The 23,419-nt window shown below is 39.3% G+C and overlaps 2 protein-coding genes across 9 annotated transcripts in view; one reads left to right on the forward strand and one right to left on the reverse strand.

Moving 5' to 3' along the window:
- SCLT1 (sodium channel and clathrin linker 1) overlaps nucleotides 1–16,822 on the forward strand; it is a 29,418-nt gene extending 12,596 nt beyond the window's left edge. The window contains exons 12-21 of one of the 2 annotated variants that reach the window (XM_041412087.1): nucleotides 60–237; nucleotides 1,182–1,280; nucleotides 1,761–1,832; nucleotides 2,602–2,676; nucleotides 3,136–3,281; nucleotides 3,555–3,747; nucleotides 5,135–5,331; nucleotides 13,363–13,441; nucleotides 14,560–14,655; nucleotides 16,582–16,822. In XM_041412087.1, coding sequence (XP_041268021.1) covers nucleotides 60–237; nucleotides 1,182–1,280; nucleotides 1,761–1,832; nucleotides 2,602–2,676; nucleotides 3,136–3,281; nucleotides 3,555–3,747; nucleotides 5,135–5,331; nucleotides 13,363–13,441; nucleotides 14,560–14,655; nucleotides 16,582–16,644 — 1,198 coding nt within the window. In that variant the 3' untranslated portion in view covers nucleotides 16,645–16,822. Of the gene's footprint in view, nucleotides 1–59; nucleotides 238–1,181; nucleotides 1,281–1,760; nucleotides 1,833–2,601; nucleotides 2,677–3,135; nucleotides 3,282–3,554; nucleotides 3,748–5,134; nucleotides 5,332–13,362; nucleotides 13,442–14,559; nucleotides 15,303–16,581 lie in introns of those variants that run through there. The other variant, XM_041412088.1, reaches the window with a different exon arrangement.
- Nucleotides 16,823–17,268: 446 nt separating this feature from the next.
- The window catches only part of JADE1 (jade family PHD finger 1), a 45,309-nt gene continuing 39,158 nt past the window's right edge, over nucleotides 17,269–23,419 (reverse strand). For 6 of the 7 annotated variants that reach the window (XM_041412081.1, XM_041412082.1, XM_041412079.1 and 3 more), the window contains exons 10-11: nucleotides 23,145–23,262; nucleotides 17,269–22,648 (exon numbers count right to left, since the gene is read on the reverse strand). In XM_041412081.1, the coding sequence (XP_041268015.1) occupies nucleotides 21,747–22,648; nucleotides 23,145–23,262 (1,020 nt within the window). In that variant the 3' untranslated portion in view covers nucleotides 17,269–21,746. The remainder of the gene's footprint in view (nucleotides 22,649–23,144; nucleotides 23,263–23,419) is intronic. The other variant, XM_041412086.1, reaches the window with a different exon arrangement.

Below are 23,419 nucleotides of genomic sequence, written 5' to 3' on the forward strand. Positions count from 1 at the left end.
TTTGAATGGATCAGTGTCCTAATTGACCATCACATTGTCAAATTTCTACTGCCTTGTAGATTGTGTGTGACTGTTCAAGATGCTGAACGGCTGAGAACAGAAAAAGTAGCCCTGGAGGAACAGATCAGAGAGCTTCAGGCTAAGTCTGCCAATCTAGAAAGTGAGACATATGATGCTGTTGCAAAAGTCCAAGATTGCATACAGCTCTTGGAAGAAGCTAACCTGCAAAAAAGTCAGGTAAGTCATTGGATGAAGGTATTTCCTAGAAATTAGGATATTTAGGATACACAAGCTAACTTCTTTTGTGTCTGTTGTGCTAAAATTAGTCATGCACAGAGAGCAAACTGGGATGTGACCAGTCATCAATCAGATTTGTCATACAGTATAAACTTCAAAGCACATGTTGAGTGCCTGGATCAAGGTCATCTAAGTGATAACACTGTACCTAAGCACTAATCTTCCAAAGTTTTTGACAGGAGTTCAGAGTTTCTTACCAAATACTGGTGTCAGGGATAAAAAGGTTCTGTTATGAATATATAAGTACAAGACATAGGAAACAAGCAAGGTGCAGAGTCATCAACAAAGGAACCTAGACATGTGGAGTTAATTTCTTAAAAGAAATTTTTATATACAGTGTGTGATTAAACTGTCATAGAATAACATTTATGCCAAAAATATTGATATGAAAACATGGCTCATGGAGCCAAAACAAAGCAGACAATTCTTAATTTACTGCTCTGGCTTAAACATCCTGATTTTTTCAAATTGGGAAGAAAATTCAATGAACATAAGGAAAAAAGAAATTCAGTTAATGAACAGAATAAAAAATACCCACATTAATATACATATTTGTTAATACTTTGTTTTTAAATTGTTTTCTCCCTGCTCTGCAGAAGATTGAGGTGGAAATTTTGCTCTGGGTTGCTGTCCTTTCTTCTTTATAATTCCATGCTCAGCCAAAATCTCCAAGTCCCAGTAGAAATAGGCATCTACTGACACTAACGTTTTATGTGGTTCTGATTTACAAGAATGTGCATTAAGTGCCACATGTTTTCAGTGTCAGCTGCTCCAAAGTAAAAGGGAAAAGAAGGTGTCTTTTGAGCAGTGTGGGTTTTTCTTTTGGTACTCTTAGTATCACACTGAAATATCAGTCATATTTAGTTTTGTTGTTTTTCTTCTAGGCACTCTTTGGGGAGAAACAAAAGGAAGAAGAGATCAAAAAACTGCAGGATGAAATGTCTCAACTTGCAGAAAATACTGCTGCAAGAATTAGAAAAGAAGTAAGTTATGACATTCAGGAAGAATGGGAAGGTTTTTTGGTTTTCCTCAGAGTGAAAAGCTACTGCTGGTGCATGGTCATCACGAGCAGTTTTCTCACAAGAGTTTGGACAAGTGACAAGGCAGCATGCTGATAGCACCATCCTCTTCAGCATTTGTTGTTTAGACATGTGTTCTAAACAAGAAGCAGAACTGTTGGTGTCTCTGCAGACACTGGCATGGAGAAGGCTGCTCTGTGAAGATGTGAATGGCACTTGTCTTCATTTGTGCTTTTTTTCTCCTAAACACCCTCAGTTAAAGCAGTATGGATTGGTAATAATCATTCTTGTAACATTTATGTCATAAGAGCTGTCGGTTATTGCAGTCCCAGCTATTTTCATGCTTTATATACAGGCACCACCTGCATATTACATTTCTATGTTAAAAAGCAAGATGGAAAAGTAGTTTGTGGGACTAATTCTGTAGTTTTGTTGTGGTCACAGGTAGACACTGCAAAGAAGCAATGTAACATGCAGCTTTCTCGGCTGACAGAAGAAGTTTCCGCTCTTCAGATGGTATGGAGTTCATTGATAAAAATATTTTCAGTAGCAAAACATTCAAGACTTCTAAGACTTTAACTAAGACTTTTGCTGATCAAATACTTCGACTAGAAGGTCAATCAATGTGTGATTAATGAGTAATTGTGTAGGACAGTCCTCTGTTGCTGTGTAGCACATCCTGACTGATCAAATACTTCGACTAGAAGTTTAGGTCAATCAATGTGTGATTAATGAGTAATTGTGTAGGACAGTCCTCTGTTGCTGTGTAGCACATCCTGCATGTCTCCAGAGATGAATTCACAGGCATTTTGACAGTGAGATCTGTGCTCTAGAAAATATTTCCCATGTGATGACACTTAAGTATCCCTGTTTCTTTCAGAGATACACTAAACTCAGCCTACCTTGCTTATCTGTAGCTGTGTGTGTAGAAAGGAAAGCTGATATGAAAGCTGAGAAAGTATCCTAAGAGAAAGTCTTTGTATCACAGACATCCTATTTCTGAATGAACCAGAAACTTGTAACAAATTATGCAGATGATCATAAGAATTCAATGTTTGTGCATCTATTTATGCATTAAATTTATTTTTAAAATATTTCATTTGATGTGTCTTGGTTTGTATATTGAATGATCCTATAGAGGAAATAATGAGCAGGTAAACAAAATCAAATGCATTCATGGCAGCAGCAAGAGCTGCATTTACACTGGGTGAGGTTTGGCTTTAGCACTTCCTGAATTTTTATTTTCATTTATTAAATCTTATTTAAAAACTACTTTTATGAAAAGGAATGTGGAGAGAAACAAAGCCAAATTGAACGAGCCATTAGAGAGAAGAGAGCAGTGGAAGAAGAACTTGAAAAGGTAAGGCAATTGTATGTATTTTACATCACATTTAAGATCTTTTTACAGAAGGAAAAATACATAGATTGTTTTCCATTTTTCATGTATTTCTCCCTTAATTTCTTATTTTTGAGTAGATTTTCTCAATTGTAAATTTTCATATGTTTATTTTAATGTTGTTTGCATTCTTTTTTTTTTTAAATCCAGAAGGTTTTTAAAGCTGTAACACCAAACTGAAAATGAAAGTTCTTTGAAAAGTGAAAAAAGTAAAAAAGAGATGTTTAACATAACCAAAAGAATGCTGGTACATATTCCAGTTAAGATCAATAGACAGAAAACAAAGTAAATATCTGATCAGATCATTGGAAACTTTTCTCTATTTCAAGTGGCAGCAACAATGTTAGAAACACAGTTTTATTTTAAATCATGGAAAAATAGGATGCAATGAGGAGTAAACTGACATCTAAATTTATTTTTCAGATCTACAGGGAGCACAGAGAGCATGAATCTGACAGCAGGAAGCTCGAGCAGCTGCATCAGAAGTATTTAGTTGCAGAAGCTGCCAAGGATGACCTGCAGAGGAGTCTACAGACGACACAAAATAAACTGAAACAACTGGAAATGAAGTAAGTGATGTTACAGATGTTTACAGAAGTAAGAAGAGAAAGCAGTGGAAATTACTTGGGCTATTTAAACTTTTCAATGTGTGTTGTTAGGGCTTTGTCAAATCTTTTTATTCAGTAGCAGACGTAGTATCAAGATACCATAATTGTGAGACGAAGATTGATGTTATCATCATGATAAAGTTCTTTGCTGATTTGTGTGTAGCTCCCAGTTTATTTCTTTCATTCTCTGGTTCAGGAGTTGTTCATTGCAGCCAGGCTTTCCTTCTCTTTTAGCTCTGAGGAAGAGAAGTCTCGTTGCCAGGAAGTTATCTGTAAATTGCAAAGCACTCTGGATTCAGAAAGAGAAAAGAGTGCCTTTGTCAGTGAACAAAGACTGAAACTTCAGCAGGAGAATGAGCAATTGCAAAATGAAATGGAGGGTTTGAGAAAACTGGCAGTAGAGGCCCAACAAAAAGCTAAAATAAAGGTATGTTTTATTTATTATATTTTTTTGTAATGTAAGACTAATATTTGCTTAGTAAGGCAGCAGCTTTAAGAAAAAAAGCATAAAATGTTTAAACTAAGATTGAGAGTTTCAGTGATGCTTCCTGGTTGCTGCTTAAAAGTAGTTTTGTTGTTGTATTGTATGCCTTCAGAATCCATGGGGGGAACTCAATCTCTGCTAATTAAATTGTATTTTAATGTGTATTAAATTCTCCTTGATCAGAAGACCCCCAATGTTCTTTGCTTTAAATAGGATGAATAGATTAAATAATGCAATTCCCGATCTTTGTTTATTTATTGTCTCTAATGTGTCAGAAATCTTTGTCTGTCTGACTTTCTGCCCAGAGTGTTCCTCTACTTGTGTGTCCACCATGTTGTCAGGGCAGTGTGTAAATAAATACATTTAATAATATTAACAAATAAATAATAAATAGTTAAATAGTGTGGCTGTCAGGCACTGGCTTTTATTCTCTGGACAGAGGAAATTGTTCTCTATGCTTAGCTGCAAACAGGATTATTAGCTGCAAGCTGGTTTGTTCTTTTTGAACATGTTCCATTAAATGCCCCTGAGCAGGCTGCAGGTGGAATAAGGAATCCGAAGTAACCTCAACAGATTCAGGGTACCTGTGGCTTCTGGAGGGAGGAACAGCTTTCATCCTTGATGTGCTTTCTGAGCATGCAAAGCTGATCCTTTCGCCTCTGCAGTGTAAAGGTACCAAAGAAAGGGATCTGAGGATGTGGAGCAATGAAGACAACCTCAGTAAGCAGTTTTACAAGGTGTGAGTGGGGGCCAGCTCAGGTCTGGCTTCCACTTTGCACTACAAGATAAAGAAAACTGTGAAATTGAACAGGGACTCTTGTACAAGTCCAGAACCCTTTGCTTAAACAAAGGATGAGAATCTTGTAACAGAGGTGGTGGATATGAAGCACAGAAAGCATATACTAAATCTCTGTGTGTCTCATTTTTAATCAGGCAGGCTTCCATTACAGTCACAGATAAGATTCACTGCTTGATTTCATTTCCCTCTGATGTACAAAGGACTGCAGATGCAGTTATGAAACTCCTAACAGATTTAGCTAGATGAAAAAGAACCAACTTGTTTCTGTGGTGGAAACACAAGGGAGAAGAATAAAGATTACTTACAAAAATAAGCATACACAGCTCATTATCCTTTATTGTCAGTTGTCCTATTTGCTTAAATTGGCTTTGGGAACACATATCTCTGAGCATATAATTAGAAGTTTAATTATTGTATGTTACACACTTTCAACAAATGTTTATAAATTTAACTAGTGCGTTGCAAAACAAATTAAAAAAAAAAGGTAAAGAGTGACAGATTTGACTGCACTGAATTTGTGGGGTTTTTTAGATAAGCACAATGGAGCATGAGCATGCAGTGAAAGAGCATGGGTATGAAGCTCGACTCAGGGAGATGGAGGACACCAGTCACAAGTCCACTACTGAGCTCAGACGTCTCTTAGTCGCTCAGCAAAAAGCAACAAACAGGTGGAAAGAAGAAACAAAAAACCTCACTGAAACTGCAGAAGCCAGGATCAGTAAGCTGAAGTAAGTGCAGTTTTGTTCTCCTTCTGTAAAGTGTGGTTCAGATACTGTTTGGGGTATGGCAGTAGGCCTGTAGTGAAAAACCATGAAAAGCAAACCATCCAGACTCAAAGATGTGCTTGCAGGAAAACAAAGAGTGATCTAAACAGAACCTGTAATGCTCTCTGGGAAGTTAGCACTGAAGGAAAACTTCCACTGTTTCGTTATCTTGTTGATAACGTGTGAGGTTTTGTAATGACAAAAAGCAAATGGAATTTATTACTTTTGGGTTTTCTCTTTCAAGATACACTCCATTTAGACAATTTTTATTTTGGATTATGAGAAGTTCTGTACCTCTTCAGAAAAGCCATAGCATCAGTTGTGGAGTGAATCAGAAAAGCCATAACATCAGTTGTGGAGTGAATCTCCAGACTTCTAAAATAAACTGGACAAAAGCTTCTTGGAATGTACATCAAATGTCCTGTTCTGAGCAGTTGCTGTTATAAATGAAGATATAAATGTGTTGTGTGATTCTCCTAAGGAAAAAATACAGTATAAACTTCACTTTTCTTTTAATTCATCCACATTTCTAAGCTGATGCTTGTATTTTGCAGTGTAGAATACAAGAATATTTTCAGTTTTGCAAGTTTCCCCTATACTTCATTTCATTTCTAGTCTCAGGAAATGCTGTCAGTTAGCTCAAGTATGCTATTAATTTGAGATTAGACTGGTATTTTTATAGAACTGTAGAGAAGTATGTCCTCAAGATCTCTTCTTCAAAACTGGTTAAAAATTGGTGGAGGTTGACACACTGGTTTACAACTGCTAAAATAGACTTATGAAATAAGGCTTCCCAATTTCTTTAAAATTAAAGTAGTTAGGAATATAACATTGCATTACTTTTCAGTGGGTTTGAGAACAAAAATTCAGGTTATGTAGCCCTTTAGTCATTTAAAGTGATGCACTCATGTGGTTCTGTGCTCAGAGTATTTTGGAAAATTTTAGATTTTAGAAATTGCTTTACTATCACATTAACATGGAAGCAAAGCTTTTCCCTCTTAAAATTGGGAACCTGTGAATTCTACCTTTCCTTTCCTTTGGGGTAGTCTTGGGATTTTTTCATGTTTTATTGTTAATGTAATGCTTTACATATTCTCAGCTTCACTCATATTTCTATTATCCCATGCAGTTTCTGTAGTTCCAGTTTCTGAAGCATAGTTTGGCATTTCTTGGCTGTCAAAATTCCAGTGGTGTGAGTGGAATTAGAACCCAGCTCTCTAAACACAAGCCAGGAAAATCTACCTTGCCACTACTGTTAACCTGGAAATACGTCTTTGCAGTGAAGTGTGTGCTCATCTTTACCTTCCCTAAGCAAACAGTTACAGGGGGCTTTTTACCTTATCTGTTCAAATACAGGCTGGCTTTATTTTCCTTTAAAACATCCTGCATTTTGCAAAGGTTATTATTAAACAGTTCTTTAGGAAAGGAAAAAGTCTCTTTCAGAAGACAAGAGCATTGAGCCTGTTTGTGAGACACTGGGAGCTGTGCTGATTCACTGACAGTTTAAGTGGTGTAGCTTCACTCTATGTAATTAGCTGGCTCTTACTTTTTTAGCATCTTTTGTAAATGCAGTAACTGGAGAAGAAAATTATTTTGCAATCTTTCATGCTAAGGTAAATTTTAGCTCTTAAACTTGTAGCTTATTTTCTGTAAATCAAAATACAAAACTTCACAGCTGAGCATCTGTGTTCATCACTAGATCCTGGATGTGGTTCAGCGAGTTCCAGTTAAAAGGTGAAAATTGCAGACTTCCAAAATAATTAAAGTTACCTGTGACATAGCTGTTTTCCCTCTAAAACCTTTACTGTTCTGTGCTAAAATGTTGTTACAGCAGACCAAAAGATTTAGACCTTATTTATCTGCAGCAAAATGCTGACATAGAAAATACAAGGAAGTCTGCTTTGTGAACCTGGATGAAAAGTGGGTAATAAATCTTGAAAATGTTCCCATTTATGTGACTTCAGTAGATATTTTGGTGCAAGTCTAAAAGCTAATCAGTTACTTTATGATATGGTTTTGTGTGTTATGCCTTTTCAAACTGTATAAGCTAGAAATAGAAGTCTTTATCAGGCATTTGCTCTACCTGGCAAGGAAGCTGGCAATAGAAACAGGAAGGTTGTCATTTAGACTGGCATCAGGAATCCGGTGTTAAATCTGTGCAGTGATGCTCTGATATCATGGTGACAAGTAGTCTAACTGAACCTTATCAGTATTATCTGGAAATTTTAAAGCCAGTTTAGTTTTCACCTTGTATGCATTGCCAGACACTCAGCAATGTAGTGCAGAATGTTGGTATGAAAATTGGCTCCAGAATTTACATTGTAGTAGTTATTCAGCACAAAAGTCCTTGCTTATACTATAAGTGTATAATTATCATATTTATTTTCATCTATCACAATAATATTTTGAGTGCAAGTATAGAGCAGCAAATAGCTTCTTACTGTGTTGGGAACTAAAATCGAGTTGCTGATTATTTAAAAAGCAGAATAATTTTGCAGCAAATGCATTTATCAGGTAAATTTCATTAAGAACACAAAATACGACTGATACTGGTAATGGATTAATTAATCTATTGTTAATTAAATGCTGTGCTTGAAAGGTCTCTTGAGGGTAATGCAGGAAATGTTCTCACCAAGCCTTGTGGTGGTGTAAATGTAAATACCTGAGCAAATGCAGAGGATGTGTTGGTGACATGCAGCAGAATTAATTTTTTTAACAAAAATACAGTTTTTAACAAGACTCATTACTCTTGCAGCATGCTAATGTGTTTTATAGCTGAGTGGTTTTTTAGGAAGTTAGAAACTTCCTAACTAAGTCCTATCCATGTGTGTGGGGGAAGCATTTTAGATTGCATTCCACCAGGAGGCTGCTGTTAGTGCAGCTCCCATAAACACTGACTCAGTGTCCCATTTGTTAGTGTAGGTGTTTCCCTTTCCTTTGCCTGAAAATCATGGTGGTTTTCCAGTTCTGTCCTCATTGCTTTCATTTTCCTTGTGAAGGTGTCTGAAGCATTTTGGCTTCTTTATTAAACTTACCAGCAGCAGCTGCTAACTTTTCCACTTTCTGTGCTGCTCATTTGTCATGTTCTAAGTCTGCAGGGTTTTGTTGGTGAAGGAAGCATTAAATAATTCTAAGAAATGAAGCAGCAGTGAATGTTAGGGGGTTTTTGATCTGAAAAAAATTGAAGAAGTAAAAGTAAATTTTGCAAACAGTAATGGTAGAGCATGTAATGTAAAAAACCATAAGAATCTAGTAGATCAATGAAAAAACTGTAGATAGAAGTGTTGATAAGAAAACTGATACTTCCAGGCTTCACTGAAAATTATTCTGTGCTTTTCTGGACCTTTAGATCTCATTCAAGTTAAACATGTAACTGTTGCTGATAAAACTGAACTTGGAATTCAGAACCAGTGCTGAAGCAGGAGGCAGTGCACTGAATACTTGTAGACTAAATTACATTTACATTTTCTTCATACAAATGTTTTAGTCTTCATTTATGAGAAAAGATTTCTTCCCTCTGAGCCTCTTAAGATGCTGCATGCCTCTTAAGGAGAATTTATTGGTAACAGACCTCGTCCTCACCTTGCAGAAGGGCAAGGAGCCAGTTTTGCTTCACTCCTTGTGCCAGTCAACCCTGAAGGTAACTAGGGAGGTCACTGCTCCTGGTGACACAGGTCATCATTCCAAATACAAACTTTGCTCTTGGCAGCATGGCCAACTACTCACTGCCAAGTTTATTCCCTTTATTCCCACAGTGTCTACTACACAGAGTCAGAAACCAAACTGCTCTGGCCTCTCATTGCATCCATGTTAAATGTACTTTGAGTTCTCATGATATGTACTGAAGTCAACTTAGACAGCAAATGTTTACAATTATAAAATAGTAGTAAAATAGTATAAAGTGAGTGATCACTGTAAAAAGTTGTAAAAAAAGTCATCTTTCATATTCTTTATAGGGGTTTAATTGGAAAACAAGTATAGAAATGTTATAAAACTGTCAAACTTCTTTCATAACATGAAAAGAGCTTCTAAGTCTTGGTGAATAATTGACATATTTTATGTTCATTAGTTTAACTGATTCTTGAGTTAATAATTTATTCTTTCCTTCTTCTCCCGTATATGTGGAATGTTGTCCAAGTAATCTAAATAACCAAATCAGACTTAATGTTGAAAAGCTTTTTTGATCTCCAGTGTCTCTTCTCCACAAAGGGGTGTTGAATTGATAAGAACTAGAAGCAATCCCTGTGGCTGTTGTTGCTGATTTACAGGGTGTAGAGCTTCCAATTGTAAAGCTTTAGGCTCTCAGTTTGAATGTCCCAAAAATTTAAGGTGATCTGCCATGGTTAAAAAACATCAGTTAAGTGATTTTTACTTTTCTTGTCTTCATTTGAACGAATTTACTTTTGAAAGAAGTGAGGAAATCATACACAAGTTTTTAAAGGCTCTTGCTTTGACTGAAGCACTATAATCCAGAAGAATGGTTACTCTGGCCACATTTGGGGAAAGAGATTGGCTGAGACTGCTCTTGTTACCTTACAGCATCACTGCACAGCTCTGTAGCTCTTCAGACTTCAGCTGAGGAGAATAAATGACAGCACATAGGAAGTGGAATCAGCAATACCAAAGGGATGTTTAGAAATTTGTAAATTGGAAGGAAATAAACTTCAGTAAAAACAGAACAGAGGGTAGAGTGGGAAGGGTTGAAAGAGACAGTTCTGACAGCAGAATTCAGGCAAAACCAGGGTAATTCAGTCTGCCAGCCTCTGCTCAAATAAAATGAAGTGACAGACTGTATGCAAGTTTTAAAAATAAAGGGCAGATGATTGATTTGTTCTGTAAAGCCCACCTTTACAGGTCTGTAGATAAATGCACAAATACAAAAGATGGTTAAACATATATGCCATCTCATTGGCATATATTTTTTGTAGTATCAGTATTTTTTGTAGTATCTGTATTTTTTGTAGCTTTTTATGTTCTCACCCTGAGAATGAAAAGTTGGGGTAAATAGAGAATTTTGCAGGTAAGCAGATAAACCATTGCCAGACTCTTCACCAGTGGCCAACACAGAGAGCTTATTTTTGTTGAACATGATTCTGGTTGGAGCAATTCTAAGATTCACATGGATAAACAAAGTTTTATATTGAATCAAATGACTGAATCAGAATGCCCTTCAGTGGACTAGATCTGGACAGCTGCAGACAGGGAAAAAGGTCAATCCTCTAACTTGAAAACCTGACAGGAAATTGACAGTTCTCTCGACTTTGCCATGGATATTGCTTTGGCCTGTCAGACCCCTGGATGATTGCTCAGTTTAGGTAGAGTTTAGCTTGAATAGGGATAGAAATAGGTGTACACAGGTCTGTTCTACAAAACAGTGCATGAAACAATTTATAAACATTGGCTTAAACAATAAAGGGGGGGTATGTTTGTTTCTATGAAACATTGCATTTGAGGAGCTTTAAAGTGTGAACTCTTTAATTACAGAAGTAATAAAATGCAGTAAATATACACAGTGTGAACAAACTAAGGTAATAATCCTATTCATCTGCCATTATGGTCTAGTAGCAAGATATAACCTTTTGTGGGGAAAAAAATAAAAGACACTTATAGCATAAACCCATTTATTTGATTAACTATGCAGAATGGCTTCATTTCCTTAATAGTCACTTGCATTATAATTGTCAGTACTTAACAAAAGGGAATCCTTGCTATATTGTTTTTATATTTAAAGACTTTGCTTAGCTTAAGCCATCTGACTGCAGCTATTTTGGGTGTCTTTGTTCCAGTTTTTGCCTCTGACACATTTCTTTGTCATAGTTAGAGTCCCTGACTCATTAGTAGGCATGTGTGGGGTTTGGAGTTCTCTGTTTTTATCTTTCCTGTGGTTGAAAAGAGTCTGCCTCTGAGGAATGACCTTTTTTGGTGGCAATATATGAAGTGTTGGCCGTGAATGCTTTTCTCTGTATCCTGTAGAGTACATAGAGTGAATTGCGTGGCATCTTGAGATGAAGAAATTGCCTCTTTTTCTGAAACATTATTCTTGGCTGCACTTGTGCAATGTTTGGCAGCCATAGCTGCTTATTTTAAGATGTTCATTAAAGAAAAAAAAATTACCAGGATGAGAGACAGCTGCAGGTACTGGCAGTATACAAAATTCATAATTACTAAGAGTAACTGAAGCATAATATAGTATAATTCAACAAAAAAAAACAGCTGGCACATGCTATATTTGTCATGAGAGCTTTGCAGAAAGTACTTGCTGCAGCTGGTGGATTTATCACCCGTCTGCTGAAATGCTGGAAGCTCACCTTTTGTTTCCTACTCACTTAGCAAAGACAATGTGCAGTGGGGGCTGGTGTAATTATCCAGCAGTTGGGGTTATTGCTCAGTTCTGAGATCTCATAAGTTGTGTTTGGGGGAGGGTTAACACTCAGAATGAATCAACTGTCTAGCTCAATAGCCATCACATTTCCTGATGCTTACAAGGTTAAACTGTTTCTTTCTAAATATGTGTGCGGTGTGATCTCATTATAAAAATAATTTCTTGATCACAGCTGTGTATGAGCCTGTAAACTCTGTTTATGGTCTGTGCTGCTAAGCATGCTAATTCCACACCTCAGCAAAAGCACAGGAGACAGGCTCCTTTCAGTAACTCAGAATTTTTAGGGCACCTAAAAATTGGTCTCCTATATTGAAAATGCTTCATTTGATGCTTAGTACTAATTACAGAGAACAAATTACAAAAATAGTATTACATACTAACATACTGTCTTGATCCTGCAATCTTAATTCTTACTTTATATAGAATTGTTCACGTGTGATAACAAGTATAACCTAAATGTGATTTTAACTGTTTAACAACATTTAAATATCTGCCCATGTACTTTAATTTCTATAAAAGTTTAAAGCTGTTGAAGTTTTTGTGATATCTACTGGGACTGGTGAAAGAGGTTGAGAAGGTGGGTTGAGAACAGGTGAGTGGAAACTCCTCACCAGATGTAGTGGCGGCCTGATGTTACACATGCATTGCAACCTTGTATTTCAAGTGCCATGTATCAGTTTTCAGACTTTTACCAAGTACTAAGTTTAAAAGTTTACAAAAGCAGATGATTGTTGAGAACTAATTGTCATCATTAAAATAGGTGAAAATCTGAGGTTAAAGTATCTGCTACCTTACCTCCATTCCCTCAAAAAGAATAAAGGCTTTAGCTTCCCATGCAGTTTCAGCAACAGGTAGAGCATTTAAGGTGAGGTGGTAGAGACTGGTGAGAGGTTAGAGCAGCTCACTAAGGTTTGCATCTTTCCCTGGCCAAAATTACTGGAGTTGTGTCTTTAGTCATCCCTCTTCTTGTGCTGACAGAAGGCAAGAACTGTTTCCTTTAGGCTCTAGCTCAGAAATTGTCTGTCATAACCCAGATGTTTTTTGTCTTCAATACTGTGTAAATTGAGGATCAGTAAAACTCATTCAGTATAAAAGTAAAAAGACTGCTTTGAAGTAGGTGGTGTTTTCCTATTCCTCACAAAGTGTCACATTGTTGTCTGTCTCACAAGTATAGAATGATTTATTTTTAGGTACTTCAAAGCACCTTTAAAAATGACTACATTGAGGTCTGGTTATGGAACACTAATTAGAATGTTAATCTCAATACTGAATTTACTGTGCAAAATGCAGCTTATATTTATTGCATACTAGATAGCATGTCTCCAAAAAAAGATTCAATAAACAGGGAAAAAAACCCTGTGAAACATCAAGTGCTCTTGACAAAGTCTTGCTGATTCCAACAAATACATCTTGTTCCTCTGCCATTACAGTTTTGAATGCACAGCATGAAGAAGTGCTGTGTGGTGCTTTTGAAATGGGTGTTTTAAGAGTAACCCTGTAATTAAAACCCACCAAAAGCCTCCACAATTCAGGGAACTATCTATGAAATTACATTCCAATAACTGAAGTACTACTGCTGTTTGCCAATCGGCATCTTTTCTTCTGATTCCCAGAAGTGAGCTGCGTCAACAAAAACTCCGTGGCCAGGAGCTCATTTCCCAGCTGGAAATAGCAAATGAGAAGGTAACTGAGGTAAGATAATGACTGATGTGACAGCTACTTTCAGTTACAACCTGATGTGCATACACTTAAGATCTTAGCAGAAACCTATTTAGGTGAGTTATGTTGCTGGCTTAGAGAAAATTAAGGATTTTTTGACAGGGATAGTCAGTAACTGTTGGGAAGCCTCACTGTTTCTTGCTGACTGACGTGTTTCAATGGCAGGAAGACAAATGAACTTTACTCTCAAATTGCAAAAGTGAAAGGGGAAATCATCTTTCTGTCTTTCTAAGTGACTAATCTAGCAATTCTGGACAAGTTTCAGGAATTGTTTCTGAACTTACTTCTGCCTGTGAAACCCTGCAAGCCCCTAAGCAGGAGCAGGCACACTGGGATTATGCATAATGTGGCACATACAGACACCAAGTTCTCCACGTGCTGTGTGTATGCAGAATTTACATTCTGTGTCCATATATGAGTATAGCTAAAAGCATTATCCATTAAAGATGAAGGGCAGGGTTGTTTTGGAATGTGCATTGTTCAATAATTAATGGCCACTTTAGGAAAGGGCTTTCCTGTCAGCCTTATAAATCTGGAATAACATCTAGTTCTATCCAGGATAAGTCCTTCTGTCTTTTTTTTTTTTTTTGTAGTGCTGTGTTATTTAGAGGACAAAAATTATATGAGAAGTGAGTAAAGGCTGTTTAAGAAAGGCTTTTTACAGACCCTTTGAAGGGAACAGAGGAGATCTGTAGCAGATTTACATTTTTATATATTCCCATTTGTATTACCTACTGTATTCCTCTTTCTTCTGAGCTAAATAGCTAAACCATTTATGTTGTAAGGTTGCATGGGTTAAATAACCTGAATTAAAATGTTAGCCTTAATCCATCTTGCTTCAAGGTGGTGAAATGAGTAAAACTTCCCCTGCAGATTGATTGATTGGAAAAGTCAGATCATGTCACATTTGAGCTGGAAATTCTCTATGATGTGCCAGCAGTTTGTCCTCAGGCTTTTTATTGTAAGGGGAAAACAGTTCCACTTCTGACATTCCTCTTGTGCTAAGCTTTTTTTTTGCTACTTTATCCACTGAATGAGTTGGTTCAGTGAAAAAGAACTTGGCATTGTGATGAGAGATTCTCTTTCCACAGGATGAGACGTTGATGATGGAATATCAGGAATACATCGACAGGCTTCAGAAGAGGCTGAGCCAGGCAGAACAGAGAGCAGCCACAGCATCCCAACAGGTACCCAGCTCACAAAAAGTGTTATCCAAGCACATGGAATATGCAAAAGTGCTCACTTTACATCATTCCTGAGGCAGAGGTGATCATTGGTGAGCATTATTACCAACACGATTTTAACAAGCTTGGATTTTGGACATGTCACCTTCTGACAGGATGTTTATTTGACAGCTTAGGTTTGTTTGTGGAAACAGTTTCATATGAATGAAACCTGCACAGTTCAAAATGTGTGAATGAAGGCGTACAGGCCTTTCCAGCTTTAGAAAAGGCAAATTAGCAAAGACAAAAATCCCTTAAATAATTGTAGCTCCTGTTTGCTGGTCTGCTGGAGTGCACCCACTGCAGTTACCATTGGCTCTGTGTAACAGCTGCAGCAGCTCCTGCAGTGGTAAAAATTGTGAAGAGTAGGAAATGCTTGTTTCTTTCCAGGCCATTGGAGAGGTAAAGGAGAGAGAGTGTATCCCTCCTGGTATTCAGTTTTTCCATAGTGTTTCAGCTGTACAACTTGAAGCAAATCCCATTGGGGGTTTATACACTGAGTTCATTTTTTTGCCAAGGAACTTCATTACTCAAGTTGGCCTCCTATTAAGTAAAGATGGTCTTTCTGTCTCGTGCCTTTTTTTTTTTTTTGCCTTTTTTTTTTTTTTCCTTTTTTTTTTTTTTCCTTTTTTTTTTTTTTTTTTTTACAGTGATTTAGGAAAACCATTTGCAAATTACAGCTTGTTAATGTGGGTGACCCCATGTGAGCTGCAGAGAGGAGAGATGTTTGGCTGACCTAAGTTGCTCAGTTAGGACAAATGGCAATTTTTTTCCCAACAGCAGTGAATAAATGGGCATAGCTGCCAAGCTGTCATAACAAAAGCTGTGGTTCCTGGCTCTAAATGCTCTCTGTCATGACAAGGTCTATTCAGCTGCTGAAGATTTGCTCTGAAAGAGGAATTATTATTTTTTTTTAACCTCGTGTTTGTTATGTGGATCTGTTTAGCTCTAATGCTTCTAAGATGCTGTCTTCCCATAAAAACCCAAACATCTTTATGTCACATTTCAAGGGAATAAACTCATGGCCTTGGTGCCCATAGAGGAAGAGGTCTTGCTGTTCCTGAAAACATTGGTAATTAGCTGTTCCTCACCAGGCTTTCTCCGAAAGATAACAAAGAGATTTGATGTTATGCAGCCCAAATGCTGTTACCAGACTTCAGAACTGCCTTGCCCTCATGGCAGAGGTTACTGCAGAGGCCTGGCTGCTCTCTACTGATTTCAGAACTGCTGTGCCAAGCCCCTTCCTTTTTCTCTCCACCCCAAAAAAATACATACTGGCACTATCCCTGCTAAAAGTCTCCAGTACTGCGGCAAGAATGTCCCCTCTTCTGAATCTGGGTATTTATTCTCTCCTAGGCCCCAGAAGGCCGAATGTTCACATGTGAATTCCATCAGATTCAGAGTGCTGATTTTCTCTATTCCTAACCTGTAGGCTGAGGGCTGCTTTCTGACTTGTGTGTTCTCACTACTTTATCCACCTTCACTGTAAAATTGTATCAAATATAGACTAGAGCTGGACTAGTAGGGAGCCTAGAAATTACACTTCTATTGTGGTCAGTTCAATGACTGTAAATCTTAGCTTATTCTGAAAAAATTATGATTCAGTAAGAAACATAAAAAATACAAGATAATGTTTGCACAAATTTGAAACATCTATCCTGTAGATGTTTTTTGAAGTGTATTCCTGCTACCTATCATTTTGTATTCTCTGGGATCTGAATTAAGACAAAAGCAGTAGTCATCTACAAAGTATATTGTAAATTCTGCTGTTCACACTGCCTGTGCTTGTTCCCCCTCCTTCATGACACAGTGTGGAAGTTCTACTGTTACTGTTACTTTGATCCTACAGCAATTATTAAGAAGCTATCATCTGCTTGTGTTTCATTACAGCTCAGCCTGATAACTACACAGAATAAAAAAGCTGCTTCCCTGAAGGATCTGGAAAATATTTAAGCACGCGTTTTTATCATTCAGCGTGTTGGGAGTTAGGAAGGTTGCTGGAGAAACTTCATGTTGGAGCACTACAGCCAAAAGCACAGCAAGGCTTGTAAGACAGAGTCTGGTAAGAAAGGGAGTGGATGAAGATCCTGTCTCTGTATGCACAATAAAGATTGGAGGAAGACTGCAAAAAGTTGTCATTCAAATCCTTCAATGTAGCAAATGAAAAAATCTGACACAGTGCTGTGGCACATTCAGGGTTTTTTGGTCTAAAATCCACTAGCTCCAGCTGTGATGAGATTGTGTACAGGCAGTAGATAATACTTCTGTTGAAATTCATCTTGGCTTTGCTCATGTGCAGTCAGTATGTTTAATTTTTCCTTATAGTGCAGGTAACTTGGGAATAATTTGAAGATCCTTTGTGAATTATAATTAGACTTAGTACAGCATGAGTGCCAATTTGCTCTTTTGGTGGTCAGTGTTTGAGCTGCAGGATGCTGCCATTGCCTTCCAGTGTGAAGAATTCAGTTTGGTTTGGTTTGATGACCCTAAAGAGCAGCTAATAATGAAAATGCTGCTATGACTACTCAGCTCGTTTCTAAGCTCTCTAATCTTCCTGCAGTTGTGCTTTATACTATCAATTTCATAATTATTTTGCAATTCCATACTTTCCTCTTGGTCTGCTGCCTTGGTTTGGACGTATCTGGGAGCTTCCATTCTGTTACTTCAGTTTGCACACAGCTGAAGTCATCCAGCCATCATGCCTTCTGAAATAGTGGGTTTCAGTTGTACAGATGCCAAGATGTGGGAATCCTCATGTACATGGAGTTTTTTGATAGTTGAGACAAGTCATAGCTATCACTGTACAATTACAGCCAAACTCCATTTTCTCTTTTAGCATATATTACAAGCATTTGATAGGTGTTTGAGTGATTTTGAAGTGCTCACATCTTGGCCTTAACTGACATAATTGCTTGTCCTTCCACTTAAATGTGAAGAGTGCAATTCTGGTTTCTAACCTCTCATGCAGCTGCTGGGTAGTGTTGCCCAGTGCTTGATGGAAATGTCTCATTTGGGTTAATAAACCTGTGTGTCCATGGCAGTGGATCTTCACCATATTTGCATTTTAGAGGACAGAGCTGGGCTGATCTCCCTGTGGAAACAAGACTTTGTGCTGCCTCCTGAAATCTTGGCTGTTCAGGTAGAGCCTGCAAGATGGATACACCCTCAGAAACAATTCCTACTTGCTGCAGGGAAAGCCACTAGTTCCTACAGTAGATGCTTTTTCTTCTTGATAGATGCCTGGATCCACTGCAATCTCTAAATCTCACTTGTAGTTAAAAGATGTCAAAGGTTCTCCAAAACAACATGGATACATTTTTCAGAAGCTCCAAGTGTCTGTTTGGGTGAGATTTTCATCAATCAGCAGAGTGATACAGAGGCAGGCAAGTACCAGGCACCTTGTTTCCATTTGCATAATGCACAGCTGAGATGATGACAAGCCACCTGGAAGATTTTGTGTGAGCCATTAATCCCCTTCACTCCTCAAAGGCAGGCTCTGGCTGTGAAGTGAAACCTGGCTGGAAGGGGCAGGCACTTCTCAGGATTTGGATATTTGTTTCTGGAGGCACAGAAGGGCACCTGCATGCTTCCCTGTTAATTATGGCTATATTCATTTCACCTTGGGGTGCAGCTCCTACCTGGTGGCTGTTTGCCAGAACAGGAACTGCAGGGATGACACAAAGGAAGGGGCAGGAGAGCAATTCCAGCAGATGACACAGAAAAGGAAAAGGTTTCTGTCCTCATCACAAGGAGGAATGTGGTGACATGGAACTCATCATACACCCACCACCTCCTTTCATTTCCCTGAGGTGGCTAGAGGAGGCTGCTCCCATGTTGCTCCCACACTGGGAGATGTGTTTTTTTCAAGATGGATTGCTCAGTGTGTCCTTTCACAGCCTTGCCTTGCCTTTTCCTTCTCAGCACCATGTCCATTCCATATTTCTGCAGCTGGAGTTTAGAGGAATCCTCATCTCCTGGAAATCCTGCTATACAGGAAAATGTTCCCTCAGTAATGCATGACCCCAGCCAGTTCAGTGTGTCAATGAACGTTCAGCCTGATTATCCCAAAGATCCAAGGGTTCAAACCTCAGGTTCCTTTTCCAGTGGAACATGTACCGAGATCGTGGACTTAACAAGGATATCCTCTGTCTACAAATGTAAATGTTTTGAGGTAAGCAACATCTCTGTGAGGATGCCAAGGGGAAAACCACAGTGTGCTGTTGCTGGGATGGGCACAGCTGTCAGTAACAAGCAGTCCTAAAAAAAAAAAAACTTAAATTTTACAAAATCTTGCAGCTGCAGTGTGCATGGTGATACCTGCACTAATCCCTGAAAGCTGTCCAGATCATTGCAGTGAAGTGTATTTGTAAGAACCCAAATACAAATAGGAGGAGGTCTAAACCACTGCTGGCAAGGATACTGCAAAAATGTACAGCATTTATTCACATACAGACAAAAGGCACAATTCTACGGAATATTTTAACAAAAAATACAGCTGTTTCAACTAGGTCTTTAGAAATACTTCAAAAAAGGGAGAAAATAAATACAGGATTGGGCCATGTAATATAAAATAGTCATCTCTACATATACTTTTTTTATTTCTGTTTCTCTTCATGCACCTTTTTTTAATTAATTTCAGCTGAATGGACACCAAAGCTAGGCACATAGTGAAAAATCTGTACAAGTTTTACAAATGTCATCACAATTGTCTCAAACTTCTGAAATCAAGATTTGTACACAACATGAACCCTTCATTTAGATCTGTGTGAGTTTATAACCTAACAAATGACATTCCAGGCAACCCTACAGACGTTCAACTAGCCTACAGTTGGACAGAACACACGGATCATATCAAAGATCTCTTGGTCAGTCAGCAAAAGGAAAGGTCACGCTTGGAAACAGAACTCCAGCAAATCCCAGTGAAACACAGGGGTGGGTTTGTCACTGCAGTACCTGCAGCACCTCCTGCTGAGGCTAAGCACAGGGACAAAACTAACCTACAGAGCTGGTCGTACCACAGCCTTTTTGGTTTGGGGTCAGCTCCACTGGAAACCTCACAAAGCTTTCTGCCCTCAGTGCCAGGGGACAGAGCAGCTAAGGCATTCACTCTGCACAACATAAGTCTTCATAATATAGTGCAAATTAACAAGGTACCTCTGTCCAAGGGGTGTGAGGTTAAAGGTTTACTCAGAATCCAAATTTAGGGTATTCCATCTATGGCTTGACAATTCCTGTGTGGTCTTTCTGAGCTTCTTTCTTACACAAAATACCAGTGCCTGTCTGGAGAATGTTGCTGGATTTTGAGTAGAACTTACTGGCTTTTACCTTTTCTCTGTTTGCTGTTTATACTTTGAAGACATCCCAAGAGTGGCTGTGTAACCTCAGTCACCAGTGCCCTGCTTTACTTTCACCTCTGTAAATCATTTATTTATTCTTGGGACCAGCAACAGAATTGTGAAAGTATATTATCTTACACAAAATTCCCCTTCCTCAAAAGATTAAGACTTCCAAGTTTTAAAACAGGGATGCATTCTGGTAAAATATTTAATTGATAATGTTAACTTGCATAGCAAGATAGGGTGTTAAGTCTTTTTTATTTTTCTGATTGAATCCTCAGTCCTATGGCAGAGGAATTCTGTGTTGTCAAGTGTTGCCTCCTCCAGAGGCAAGGATCAGGCATTCCAAGGTGAGTGGATGCCACAACAGCAGGCTGGGAGAGGGAAAGGAGAGGAGAAGAAGATTCTTCTTGCCCGTCTCTCTGTTAACACATTGCTGCTGCTGCTTTTCACCAGTACATACCTCTCCTACATCTATGAAAAATTCCAAAATGGACAGGCTCCTAATGCTCCACTGCAGTGTGTGCACTCAGTACAAAACAGTATCCTCACAACCCGTTCATATTATTGCTCACAGCTTACTCATTATTGCCACTTGCAATTATTAAAAAAGTACAGTCAGAATACAAGTTCCCTTTTCCATCAAATCTAATCCATAATAGAACCAAATAGTTTTTTCTTTGCTTGACTGTAAAGAGCTAATCACAATGTATTGCCTTTGTGTTTTATCCTATTTAAAAATATATATTTGTGTCCATTTAAAGCAACCTTTTAGTGTCATAAGCCTGACTCTCCCAGTACATATCATTAGTGCATCTGTGGTGGCCTTTGGGAAATCCTCCTGCCTAGTGCCATAGAAAACTTTCTGTCTGGAATTGTCATCACACTCCCAAAGGCAGGTGCCTGACCATGGGTGACAGGTTATTCCTGGAGTGCTGGAACCTCCAAACCTGCCCCTTGCTCAGAATTGAGCCATTTGGGAACATCCTTTATGTCAGTCCCAATCTTTCAAGCCCTGCCCTGTCCCTTCCTCCTCCTCCAGTGCAACATCGTGGCTGTGCCTGGCCATCATTTACATGTAAACTCTGGAGCATAGGGAGGGGTTTGAGCTGCCACCTGTGCTCAAACTGAACACAACAGAATGCATTCTGCAAAGAGAGGAGAAAGAGCAGCCCCTGCCCAGGGACGGGGAGCATTTGTAATGGGACTTACCAGTGCAGTGCAGTATGGTCTAACAACCATCTTCCATTCAATACACACGAGTTAAATTAAGAGCTTGTGCTTTTCCAGAAGCCAGGGGAAGGGAGTAAAATTTTCAGTGCCTTTTAGCTGGAAGGGATGAACACAGCCTGATTCCTCCTACCCTCCCAGCCCCTTTTAAACAATTTTTGCGAGTTGTGTGCATCCCAACTCCTGTTTTAGTAGCGATGTCACTTTTCTGCTTATTCACGAAAGTTGCAAATAAGGGAGATTCAAACTTCTCACAGAAATGGGGAGGGTAAGAGGGTGTGGATGGGGCAGAGGAAAAGAAAAAAAAAAACAAAACCAAAGAGCTTAAAACAGCTTTAAGTGCATGTAAACATACTTATACAACTCAGAAAAAATGGGCTTTCATTTTGTCAGTCTGTAGCTCTAAGAATGCTCCTCTCCCACACCGATGGGTAAGGTGGAGTTGGCTTGTAGGCAGTGTGACTCTAGTGACCCCGTCCCTGTGTCCAGTCAGGTGGCCAGGATGCTCCTGCGAATAATGTCCGTCCTCCTGCCGATGCTGCTGCTGGGGCTGAGCCTCTGCTGCCTGCACTTCTTCTCAGCCACTTCGGGCTCCGAGTCGCTCATTTCGGCGTCGGGGACGTAGCCATCGTTCTCACTGTCAGGCTTTAACTTGCTTTTTGTCCTCTCCTTCGCTGTAACTCTGCCCACGCCCAGGTAGGGGTAGCTGGAGTTCTGGCGGCAGGCCTCCTCCAGGCTCTCCCCCTGCTGCTGCCTCTCCCCCTTCTTTGGAATTCGGAATCCGCCCCAGTTTTTCCCCGGGCTCGTGGGCGTGGTAGGCACTTTAACTACTGTCTGATTAGAGTTTACTTTGACCAGACCCCCGTTACATTTAGGCACTATATCCCTCCGAGTGCCAGGTGCTGCTGACCTCCCACCGGAGTGGTTCACAGCCCTTTTGTTTTCCAGTTGCCTCTGAGAGAGTTCTGTGGGTCTCAGCGGTTTGTGGTTGTGTTTGGAAGTCTTTTCCTTCAGCTCTGCCTTCGTCACCTCGCACTGAGGGCGATTGTCCCTTCTCTTCCTGTGCTCTGGTAGAACGACGCCGTTCTTCTGCTGCGTCGCCACAATCTGTGTCTCGGCAAAGGGCTTGTCCAAATTTAAAAAGCTGCCTGGAGCTGCGCCTCCTTCCCTCGGGCTGGGCTGCCTCAGCAGGGATTTGCTGTCATTCCCAGACCTGTCTCTTACCCTGTCTCTCTTGTGTGGTTTCTTCAAGGAGTGGGCCAGAGATGTGCCCATCTGCTTCCTGAAGAACGCAGAATGCCACTTCAGGTCCTCGATCTTGGGGGCGTTGGGGCCCAGCGACGGGCTGTTGAACAGCACCGTGTTTTCCACGGAGAATGAGGAAGGCACACCTGCATGGAAGCAAAAGAGTTCAAGTCAAGCAATCCCATAGCTCTGTAGATAAATACCAGTTTGCAATGTACCTGTTTTAACTCTGCTCCTCATGCCTGACGTGTTCCCATAACAAATGGCTATCTGGCTGCCTATCCTGCACTTTTAGGTCACAGCTCTGTGGCTGTGTCAGGGTTTCACAGCATCCTGCTGGTGTGGTTTGATATTCCTGTACCTGCACTTAATTATACTTGTAGCAAACACAAGTCCTAACACTCCACTCCTCAGAGACACAGGCAAAAAGCAACAGCAAGTGGATCTCCCTGATGCCATCTAAAATATGGTTTATTAGTTACTCAATAGTTCAAGGATAATCTGGCCACTGCAGTAATTTTGAAGGTATTCATCTTTCTGAGGAATGAAATGAGAACAAATGAGGCCCTGTTTGTCCTTCACAGCCTGTAAGCAAACCTTGTCCCTGTGCTCTAACATGAGCAAGGGAACACTGAGGCATACCTGAAACTCTTTCTTGTTCCAACTGCTTTGTGTAGCTGTTGAATATCTGTTCCTGAACTTTGCAAACAGATCTCTTGATTTTTTCTCTCCGTGTCACCATGTAAGTGAGGTTACGCACCTGGAAGACAGCAAGGGCGTGGGTTTTACAGGAATTGTATTCCCAGGATATTGCCCTACCTGTGCTTTGAACTCATTCAAACTGGAGTACTGCACACCTTTTAAACAAATGGTGTACAATTAAAATTTAAAGCATTTAAATTTAAACAATTTAAATT

The sequence above is a fragment of the Onychostruthus taczanowskii genome, unplaced genomic scaffold, assembly GCF_017590055.1.
Source record: "Onychostruthus taczanowskii isolate IOZ18803 unplaced genomic scaffold, ASM1759005v1 scaffold38, whole genome shotgun sequence".
Lineage (NCBI taxonomy): Eukaryota > Metazoa > Chordata > Aves > Passeriformes > Passeridae > Onychostruthus > Onychostruthus taczanowskii.